General features: G+C 42.9%; 1 protein-coding gene across 1 annotated transcript; it reads right to left on the bottom strand.

Annotated features, from left to right (window-relative positions):
- Window positions 1-3,817: 3,817 nt before the first annotated feature.
- Window positions 3,818-9,714, bottom strand: SRSF9 (serine/arginine-rich splicing factor 9; the record flags this gene model as incomplete). Its single annotated transcript, XM_005863805.2, has 3 exons — window positions 3,818-4,310; window positions 6,163-6,335; window positions 9,534-9,714. Coding segments are annotated over 3 exons (498 nt in total), but the record flags the coding sequence as incomplete, so codon positions are not given.
- Window positions 9,715-11,872: the final 2,158 nt, after the last annotated feature.

Below are 11,872 nucleotides of genomic sequence, written 5' to 3'. Positions count from 1 at the left end.
CCTATTTATAATGGTCTGGCCCTCTAGCAACTTCAGTGTGAAATTATAGCTAATTTGCCTACAAACGTCAGGTGGTCATAATAATCTGGCCACTCAGTGTATATTTTTATTGATTTCAGAGAGGAAGGGAGAGGGAAAGAGATAGAAACATCGATGATGAGAAAGAACCATTGATTGGCTGCCTCCTGCAAGCCTCCTACTAGATGTCGGGCCCACAACCTGGGCATGTGCACTTGACTGGAATCCAACCTGGGACCTTTCAGTCCACAGGCTGACGCTCTATCCACTGAGCCAAACCAGCTAGGGCATATCTCTTCCATTTTTGAGTGCCCAGAACTCAAGAATATGCTGTGTCTTTGTTCCCCCATCCTTGACCCTCTCCACCCATGCCTTCAAAGCCTTGTTCTTCCAAGAGGTAACCTTAAGCTTCTGGTTTTGTAGATGTCTTTACCTGAGATCCGACAATGTGGTAGAAGGCAACTGTGCTGAAGAACTACTACGGAACTCCCATCGAGTTGTGGAGGAGTATTTTGTGGCTCCCCCAGGTACGTGTTTCCCAAAGTTTAACAAGCTTGTCCCACAGTAAATTAAGAATATAGTAGGAACTGTATATTCCCCAAATAGAACTGGGGTGGAGACGAGTATGTCCAGTAGCAAATCTGAAGCTCAAGCTCTACCTAAAGGGGCAACTGGTATTCACTGCTTCTCAGGCAGGAATGTCCCAGAGAACCTGGACATCTGGCATTTTGTGTGATATTTCCCAAATTTTAAGTACTGGCAACCAATTTAAAAAAAAAAAAAAAAGACCATGCAAATAAAACATACCTATAAGCCAGATGTATTCTGTGAGCTATCAGTTTGCAACCCTTGGTGTAAAAATCTGCATTTTTAAACCTCACTGCAACTATTTTAAGTGGAAATTTAAAAATAACTCTGGGCCAGTAATAAAACCCAGAACTTTGGGTGGGTTTTTTTATTTCCTCTGCAGATAAGTGGGCCCTCAGAGCTTCTGCATACGTATAGATATTTGTAGCCTAAGCACTCAGGTAGATGATTTTCCAACGCCAACCTTAAGTTCAGGAGATCCCTTCAGCAGAGAATCATTCCGAGCATTGTCCAGGGCAACATCAGCCCTCCAGCTCAGGGATTACCTCTTTGATCAAGGCCAACCAGTTAAAGGAAGGCTCTGGTTGAAGCAAGGATGGGAAGGAAAGCTAAAACATGTGTGAACTCTAAACCATGCCTGATTCACTAATCCGCCTCAGTCAACTGTGGAGAGAAGTAAGACTTCTGAATCTATCTCAGAGCCTAACGGCTATCACAGTTTCAGCAGACATCCACTGATCACATGTTACTTCTAAACAGAACCTTGTGTCAGACTTTGTTTCTTGGGACAAAGTGAGTTCACAGTCATAGTCTTCCCTCCCTTCCTATATGCATATACAGTGGGGCCTTGACTTACGAGTGTCCCGACTAACGAGTTTTTCGAGATATGAGCCGTCTCTCGGCCAATTTTTTGCTTTGTTTCGAGCTAAAATTCGGGTTACGAGCCAGCTTCAGATACCCCACCGCTAGTTGGCCCAGCGAACATCACAGTGAACACCACAACATCAGCCCAGCATCACGTGTCTCACTTGTTCACTTTTTGATTTGACATACGAGTAATTTGAGTTACGAGCTCCGTCACGGAACGAATTAAACTCGTTAGTCAAGGTCCCACTGTAGATGGGTAATTAACATGAATCTGCTCCTTATTTAAAAGTGCATTACTTAGGCTTCACTTATAACTGAGTCTTTCAGAAAAACAGGTTGGTAGCTACACTTACTTTCATTGTTTATTTTCCATGACAAACCAATGATAAGTTAGCTCATAAGAGCCAGCTGGGAAAGCAGGGTCAGCTATAACATGCTTCTTTATTATTATTTTCAAACAGGTAATATCTCTTTGCCAAAGCTGGATGAACAAGAGCCCTTCTCACAGAGCTGAAGAGCTATTCTGGGAAGGGGTACACTGTGAATACATGGAAGCACGATAGTATTTTGTTGTTATGAATACTAAAGTGCCCACTTCCCTCAATAACTGGAAAAAATCGATGATTAAGTATTTTTCTTAGTAATTAACTCTTCTGAAGATAGAACTGGGAAAGATCTAGCCAAAACAAGGCAATGTGTTCCTGAAGTTAAGGTATTGTCTACTTCCAATGAAATATTCACTTTGGAAGATATTATCTCCTCCCAAAATTGTCTACCCAATTGTACTTAAGTGAATTTTTTTTTAATATAATCTGTTAGACATTGTATCTGACCACAGTGTGATAACCCGAGTTGTCCTTTTTAGTTGCTATTTCCATTGACCTGAGCACCCTTTTATCTTTACCAAACACACTTGAGTTTGTTCCTGGGTACCCACTTTGTTCTGAACAGAGGGTTAACTTTCTGCTAAATTCTGAAGAGTGTTCAAAGTAGACTGTACAGCTTTGCAATTCCTGACATCCATCCCACAAAGTGATTACATGCAAAGGGGATATTAACCACACATACAGTTTTACTTTCTGAAAAGAACTTAATGGCTTTGATGGTGGTGGGTTCAGGGGTGTATACTTAACCCCAAAGTCATTAAGTTGTATATATTAAATATTTTTTTACATGTTATACTTCAGTAAAGTGGGTTATGTAAAAAAATATAGCCCCAGGCCTGGGACATAGTTGACCCCCATAATTACTGAATTGAGCAGAATCCAAGATGGTGTGTTCACACACACACACACACACACACACACACACACACACACACACACACCCAAGACTTTTTTTTTTTTTTTTTTAAGCTCACATACCTCATAGTACAGAGAGTGGACTGGTAGTAGCCAAAGGGGATAAGGGCTGGGGGACTGGGTGAAAAGGGTGATGGGATTGAGAAGTACTAATTGGTAGTTACAACATAGTCACGGGGATGTAAAGTACAGCAGTCAATATTGTGGTAACTGTGTATGGTGCCAGGTGCATACTGGAAATATCAGGAGTGGAGAGTGGGGGACACTTTGTAAAGTACATGATTGTTTAACCACTATGCTGTATACCCAAAACCAAGACAAAATAATATTGAAAATAAATTATAATTGAAAAATAAAAGATTTTTTTAAAGTTCAGGTAGCAAGGATAAGTGAGACATATTTAGAAGTAAAAGTGATAGACCCTAGCTGGTTTGGATTAGTGGGTAGAGTGTTGACCTGCAGACTGAAGGGTCTTGGGTTCGATTCCAGTCAAGGGCACATGCCCGATTTGTAGGCCTGATCCCCAGTAATTCAGGAGGCAGCTGATCAATGATTCTCTCTCATCATTGATGTTTCTATCTCTCCCTTCCTCTCTGAAATCAATAAAAAATATATATTTAAAAGAGAAGAAAAAAAGAGAACCTGAACTGCCCTTGGGATAGAAGTTCTCAAACTATCATCAGAGCAACTACCTTAAAAAATATATATAATTGATACCAGAGAGGGAGAGAGAGAGATAAAAACATCAATGATGAGAATCATTGATTGGCTGCCTCCTGCACGATCCCTACTGGGGATCGAGCCTGCAACCCAGGCATGTGCCCCTAACCGGAATGGAACCTAGGACATTTCAGTCCGCAGGCTGATGCTCTATCCACTGAGCCAAACTGGCTAGGGCAGAGCAACTATCTTTATCCCCAAAGTTATCCATTCCTGCTCCTTACCAACTGAGCACAAGCTATCACTACAACTCAGTTATTATTTTTAATCAGTATGCTTTTTGGTGAAATCTATGAACTTAATCAAGGACAACCACACATGTCAATTATGAAACATTTAAAATATATTTCTAAACAGAATGGGTCCATTTAGTCACAGTAACTGCTGATCTCCATAGCAGAGCAACCCACAAACACATAGCACTGATTTTTCCCCCCCATAATCAGGGGTGAAAAATATACAACTTGTTTCTGAACCAAAACCACAATTTCTGCAGTTGAAAATGTTTCACTGCTAATATGGCCCTGGTAGAAATTATGTACTTTTATTTCCTTTAAAAAAAATTAAAAAATTTTTCTAAGACACTAAATCATCAATCTAGAATGTAAATTCTGAGCACAATGCAGCTCAGTTCACCTAAAAAAATAAAGAAAAAAATCCCCATCACCTGTTTCAGTAGGGCCTGAAGGGAGAGAAGTAGTGTGGGGAACCCCTGCTTTGGTATGGAGAGTCACGGCCTCTTGACCCAGACCGAGACCGTGAGTAGCCATAGCTGGTGCTTCTCTCTGGATAAACTCTGATGTAGGAAGTTTCACCCTGAAATTCAAACAAAAAGTAAAAGGTAAAATAAGACCCAGAATAATAAAGTCTACCAACACCTAGCATAACTGCCTAACAATAATAGTGATGTATTGAGCACTAACTATTTGCCTGGCACAATGTTAATCTCATCAAACCACCGCAATTCTATTGGGGTAGGTACTCTTACTAGTCCATTTCAAGAATGCTCTCATCTGCTCAAGGTGACACAAATAATAAATCGTAACTTGACATGTGTAAATGCTCAAATACTAGCTATTACTGCTAACATATCTTAATAACTGCCACTAACCCCCTAGAATCTAAGAACTGGAAAGGCTCTCAGAGATTATATATATTATATGGAGGGGCAAAAGTAGGTTTACAGTTATTCATATGGAAAAACACAGTAATAAATACAAAATAAACTGTTTCACATACTCAACTGTAAACCTACTTTTGTCCTACCCTGTACTAGTATAGTTCAATCCCCTGCTGCCTCATATGCATCTTTCAATGGGTACCTATGGAAGGAGTTAACCTGTATTCAGCATCTCCCAGGTGTCAGGACTTGGGCTAGATGCTTTAGTTTTTTCATAATTTAACTTACCAGCAAGTCTTATAACACAGTTCTGTTCTGACTAGTATTTTGCATATGGAGGAACCAGAACTGAGAGTAGCTCAGCTAAGCAGCAGGAGTCACGTTCAGTCTGGCCTTTCTCCAAGCCCTTTGCCATCAGCCACCATTTTCAGAAAATCTAAATATGCTAAAAGGAAAGAGCAAGATGCTTTTCCCCTACGTGAAGTCAATAATTGGATTTAACCTGAAGTTCTGCTTTGCATGTATTTGACCAGGTGCTATTGTATTTCTGCTCCAATTTCAAGTCCTAAGAGTTAGTCTGAGCAAAAGCATTGTTAAGCCATACATCCCTCACCCCATAACATTAGGGAATTATATGAATCCTTAGAAAAAGAAATGGGCCTAGATATTCATGTCTTTAGACATTCCTAAACCCCATAGCAAGTCAGGCAAGATAACCAGAAAAAAAAATGTCCAATTGGTCTAATATCTGTTCTCAATGGTATCAAAGGGACAGTCACCATTCGAATCAGATTGAGATATCCAAAGCAGCAGCTGCCTTTTTAAAAAAATATGTATTTTTTTATTGATTTCAGAGAGGAAGGGAGGAGAGAATCATTGATTGGCTGCCTCCTGCACGCCCCATACTAGGGATCAAGCCCCCAACCCAGGCATGTGCCCTTGACCAGAATCGAACCTGGGACCCTTCAGTCCGCAGGCCGAAGCTCTATCCACTCAGCCAAACCGGCTGGGCAGCAGCAGCTGCCTTCTTGAAAGGACATCCAGAACTAAGCCCTGAGGGTGAGGTGATCAACCACAAAAAAATAACAAGGTGGCTCAGGTTCCAAAAAGGATCCTGCACTACTTTGGGAAAGAACAATGAAGTGACAACTCTGCCCCAATAGCAGTATCTAGAAAGGCTGAGATGAGGCTGGCTTGCAGAGCCCATACTAGACCCAGAGGAGAGACAGCCATAATATTTAGGTTCACAGAGACATTAAAGATTAAGCCAGTTATGAGAAGGATGTTATCACAATAGCTCACCACATTATGACAGACTGCACAGTATTCTCTCCAGGTTAAAAATACTATGAATGCAGATTTCTCTCTGTTATGACCCTGCAGGGCTTAGGCATGATGAATTCCTTGGCTTTGTCCACTTAAGATAGACCTTTAATGGTACTGTGAGGTCATCAAGTGGCAAATGCATGGCCTATTGCTACTTCTGCTAGGTCAGCTTCGGGTGGAGTGGACTGGCTACAAGCTCCTCAACAGAAGGTAGGGACTCACCTCATGAGAGCGGAATTTGGTGTCATCCAGTTTACGCAGGGCATACTCCATGTCTTCTTTTCTGAGATACTCAACCATCCCCATTCCATCCTTCTGCACATCTGCGTAACAGACGTCTCCAGCTTCTCGCATGTGATCCTTCAGGTCCTGCCAGCTTCCTGAGGGAGGAAGTCCTAGGTATGGAGAACATAAGAGGCCAATCCTTCAGCTGTGTGAAATGCCCTGTTAAGAGCCAGCAACACCTCAGGTCCCTTCTCCATCACTACTTTTAAATCCTGAGAGTTCCCAAATCACAAATCTGGGTAAGGGACACGAAATCAAAGAGCACTAAGGTATAGGTGGCAAACCACCTTAAGAAGCTAGTCCTAGAGCCCTAGCTGGTTTGATTCAGTGGGTAGAGCATTGGCTTGCGAACCGAAGTGTCCAGGGTTCAATTCCGGTCAAGGGCATGTAATTCGGTTGCAGACTCCTCCCTGGCCCAGGCCTTGGTCGGGGCTTGTGCAGAAGGCAACCAATCCATGTGTTTCTCTCACATCGATATTTCCCTCTCTTCCACTTTCTAAAAATCAATGTAAAAATATCCTCAGATGAGGATTAAAAAATAAATAAAAATAAATATGCAGAATCAGATATTCTTAAAAAAAAAAAAAAAAAAGAAGCTAATCCTAGGCTAATCTTCCAGAACAAGCCTTCCCAAGATAGCAAGAAGTCCATCTCATTATAGTTTTAGTATCTCTTGAGAATTCATAGCCTCTTTTTCTTTGTCCCTCAATTAATACCAAACTCCCAAGACTTTGAGTTCTTTATTCCATATGAAATATTTCAGTACCAATCAATGATTTCTTTTTTTTTAAAATATATTTTTATTGATGTCAGAGAGGAAGGGAGAGGGAAAGAGACAGAAACATCAATGATGAGAATCATCGATCAGCTGCCTCCCGCATGCCCCCCACTGGGGATCGAGCCCGCAATCTGGGCACATGCCCTGACCAGGAATCAAACCGGCGACCTCTTGGTTCCTGGGTCGACGCTCAACCGCTGAGCCACATGGGAATTTGAAACCATCCAATGAAATAACCAAAATGTAATGGAAGTTAACAAAAATCTAAAGTTTTGGTTTTTTGTAGGTGTGACTAACTGACAAACACCTCTTAAGAGATCACCAATATCCTTCAATACAGTGGGGAAAGGTAAGACTCAGACGCTAAAACTAGCGGGAAGTCATACAACCCTACCTGATGTCATGAAAGGGATATGTGCTCCTGCTCTCAAAGGCTGTGTTTACCGCTCACAGCTCAGGACTGCAGCCATTTCCTAACAGTTTTCTAGGCAGGATTTCAGAGCAGCATGGAGAGGAAAAAACAACTGTATGACTTCTTGAAGGAGGGAACAGAGTCCTGGGGTTAAAAAAATTAAGAAGGCCCTGGCCAGTTTGGCTCAGTGGATAGAGTGTCGATTTTCGGACCGAAGGGTCCTGGGTTCGATTCCAACCAAGGGCACATGCCCAGGTTGCGGGCTCGATTCCCTATAGGGGGTGTGCAGGAAGCAGCCAATCAATGACTCCCTCTCATCATTGATGTTTCTCTCTCTCCCTCTCCCTTCTTCTCTAAGATCAAAAAAATACGTTATAAAAAAAAAAAAAAAGCCCTAGCTGGTTTGGCTGTGGATAGAGTGTCGACCTGTGAACTGAAGGGTCCCAGGTTTGATTCCCAACAAGGGCACAAGCCGGGGTTGCGGGCTCAATCCCCAGTTGGGGGCGTGGAGGGGGGGGGCCGTTCAGGAGACAACCAATGATTCTCTCTCATCATTGATGTTTCTCTCTTCCTCTCTGAAATCAATAAAAATGTATTTTAAGCCCTAACCGGTTTGGCTCAGTGGTAGAGCATCGGCCTTTGGACTCAAGGGTCCCAGGTTCGATTCCGGTCAAGGGCATGTACCTTGGTTGCGGGCACATCCCCAGTGGGGAGTGTGCAGGAAGCAGCTGATCAATGTTTCTCTCTCATCCATGTTTCTAACTCTCTATCCCTCTCCATTCCTCTCTGTAAAAAAATCAATAAAATATATATATATATAAAAAAATGTATTTTAAAAAAATAAAATTAAGAAGGGACACAATAGGCCAGTGATGGCGAACCTATGACACGCGTGTCAGAGGTGACACGCAAACTCATTTTTTTGGTTGATTTTTCTTTGTTAAATGGCATTTAAATATATAAAATAAATATCAAAAATATAAATCTTTGTTTTACTATCGTTGCAAATATCAAAAAATTTCTATATGTGACACGGCACCAGAGTTAAGTTAGGGTTTTTCAAAATGCTGACACGCCGAGCTCAAAAGGTTCGCCATCACTGCAATAGGCAGACATTGAGTATCACTCTTAAGCACAATGGGAATCAGCTGTGACTGTGATATTCACATAGAAAAAGGTGCCAGGCTCCCCAAGACATTTTACTCCACCAGGGCCCTAAAACACCCACAAAATGTGCAAAAGCCCCCAGGTCTTTACCAGTGTTGTTATTTCAAAAGATGAATAAACCTGAGCATATTATTTTATCACTTGTCAATCTAGATATTTTGTTCTATATTCTGAAATACAATCTGTAAGACACTAAGTTGTTTTTCTTATTTTATACGAGAGAGGCTCCTGTCACCACCACTGGGCTCACCAGCCGCCCACCAGGGGGCAGCTCCTGCATTGAGCATCTGCCCCCTGGTGGTTAGTGAGCATCATAGCGACTGGTCATTCTGCCGTTCAGTTTATTTGCATATTACCCTTTTATTATATAGGATAAGCCCAAAACCACCACAAAAACTGGTCTTTTTTCAGGATCCACAGCTGGGTAAGTTGTTTAAATCTGGCTTCTGGAATATCTTTTCAAGTTTAATATCATGGTACACTAAAAAAAAAAACCCAGCCCTGGCCGGTTTGGCTCAGTGGACAGAGCGTCGGCCTGCAGACTGAAGGGTCCCAGGTTCAATTCCGGCTAAGAGCACATGCCCAGGTTGTGGGTTCGGTCCCCAGTGTGTGGCGTGCAGGAGGCGGTGAATCAATGATTTTCTCTCATCATTGATGTTTCTATCTCTCTCTCCCTCTCCCTTCCTCTCTGAAATCAATAAAAATATATTTAAAAAAAAAACAAAACATGCTTATGTTCTAACAAGGCTACTACTGGTGCAGTTTCATTTGCAAGATACCTGCCTCACTGGCAAGACAGGGCAGCGTTTCAGACTGTCAGTTTGCATAGGCTAAGGGAAAAAAACAACCCATGTATGCCATGCACTGAAGAATAACAGCTAACATTTCTTGAGGCCAGACTGTGCTAAGTACTTTACATGCATCATCTCATTCAGTTTGAAAGAAACATACCTGAAACAAGAACTCGGAAATCAGATCTTCTTGTAGGAGGTCCATTCCTCCCACCACGGGGCCACCCACCCCGACCTCCATAAGCTCTGGGGAACTCCACACGAAGTCGACACTGGCCATAATCATAACCATTCCTTCCATAAACTGCATCTTCAGCATCTCTGCAAAGAAAAATTTGGTGTTAGTGCTGCTCAGGAGGCTGAATGACTCCCAGTGAGGGGCATAAGTAACAAGTATGAAAGGAAAACCTAGAGTGAGAAAACAAAACAGGATCTTGATGCAATACTGCTTTGAAGACTTTTCATAATATTGGAATTAAACTTTACAGCTATCACACACGGGGTTTTCTAGGTATGAAATGATAATGAATGGGTAAACAGATTACTTACAGGAGGACTAATTTAGAAACAAAAAAAAAAGGAATAAATTGCCGAAATCGGTTTGGCTCAGTGGATAGAGTGTCGGCCTGTGGACTGAAAGGTCCCAGGTTCGATTCCGACCAAGGGCATGTACCTTGGTTGCGGGCACATCCCCAGTAGGAGATGTGCAGGAGGCAGTTGATCGATGTTTCTCTCTCATCGATGTTTCTAACTCTCTATCTCTCTCCCTTCCTCTCTGTAAAAAATCAATAAAATATATATTTTTAAAAAAAAAAGGAATAAATAGATGACCGATTTTGCCAATAAAAGTGTTTAACTTTGGAGTGCAGTTTCTCAAAATGCATACCACACATTAGTCCTTTAATATTCTTCGACAAGGCCTAGTATCATCAAGTCTATAGAAAGAAAAACCCATTTAAAAAGAAAGCTCAAGCCCTAGCCAGAGCGGTGGCCTACGGACTGAAGGGTCCCAGGTTCGATACTGGTCAAGGGCACATGTCCGCATGTGGGCTCAATCTCCAGTAGGGGGCGTGCAGGAGGCAGCCAAGCAACGATTCTCTCTCATCATTGATGTTTCTATCTCTCTCTCCCTCTCCCTTCCTCTCTGAAATCAATAAAAATATATTTAAAAAAAAAAAAGAAAGCTCAAAAGACAAATGCAATTTAGTGTTTTGTGAGGAACATAAAACTCCCTCAAGCGTATGTTTCAGCATGGTTTGAAGAAGTTGTCAAGACCACTATCTGGGTACAATTTCCCCAAAAAAGATAAAGTTACTCTTAGTTTTTTGTAGGCTCTAGGACAGTTAGGAACACTAAACTGACTCTCCAGGACTGGATGAGAGAATGGCCTCCGGGCTTGGTGGACAAGCAGAGCTGAAGAGATACTAAGGAAGGCCTCACAGGCACGTGTCACTCATCAAGATTTTAGTCCTAGAATTAAAAGCAAGGAGACCACATCCAGGGCCACCCTGGCTGTATTTATAATGCAGTGGCAGAGAGGCAGGCCTGCTAAGGTTTAAAGCAGACTTTTAGCACAATCATTCTTCTGTTCTTTACTAATAGCTGTCTCTGGGTAAGTAGTCAAGTTTTCACATCTTAATCACTGATGTCTTTCTCACAAGGTTACTCTTAGGATTAAATAAGATCGTATGTGTGCGGTGCTTTGCTTGAAACTTGGCAACTAGTGATATCAAATGGTAGCTTTTCTATTATTAAAGAAATGAGGGAAGAGATAATGATGTTGCATATTATACAGTAAGTTTGTATTCCAAAAGGGCAGAACAGGGAATTCAAGTCCTACCCTGATTCCTTACTAGCATTATCTTTATCAGTTATCTAAACCCTCCGTTTCCTCGTCTGTAAAAGGTGATTAACAATACCTATCTCATAGGCTGAAAGTGCTAAATGCCTAGCACGGTGGGTGGGTCTGCTCAGAACCACACCGACCCGTTACCCCTGGACGTTACCCATGGACGGAGGTAGGTGTGAAATGCCTGTTCCATTTCTGAAGCAAATGGCAACCAAAGCCTCAGGGTGCTTCCTGCCTTCCCACCTCAAATGCTCCCCTCGCCCCCAACCACACGCCCGAGGAGCAGGGCACCGCGGCCAGTTCTTCCGGGGCGGCCGCTAGGAACCTCCGCCGCGGGGCGGCTCTGGAAGTCCCCCGTCTCCCCCGGGCGAGGGCGCACGAAGCTCGAAAAACCACAAAGACCCCTCGGGGCCCGTTGGGGGCCCAGCACTTCAGATCCTGGGGTCCCTCCGCCTCTAGCGGCGCCTCTCTCACGCGAGAAGGCGAGTGCAATGAGAGACCCTCCGCCAGCTTCGGAAGCTGTTCCAGATCCTCGATGCTTTTACAAGGACGAGCCCCTAACCGGGCGGGGCGGGGCGCGCGGACGGAGAGCGGTTCCGTCAGGGACCCTGTGTGACCCCCGAAGGCATCCACAGCCCCGCGTGTGCCTC

This window comes from Myotis brandtii, unplaced genomic scaffold (genome assembly GCF_000412655.1).
Source record: "Myotis brandtii unplaced genomic scaffold, ASM41265v1 scaffold181, whole genome shotgun sequence".
In the NCBI taxonomy this organism is placed as follows: domain Eukaryota; kingdom Metazoa; phylum Chordata; class Mammalia; order Chiroptera; family Vespertilionidae; genus Myotis; species Myotis brandtii.
This window is presented reverse-complemented; position numbering and strand designations above follow the sequence as displayed.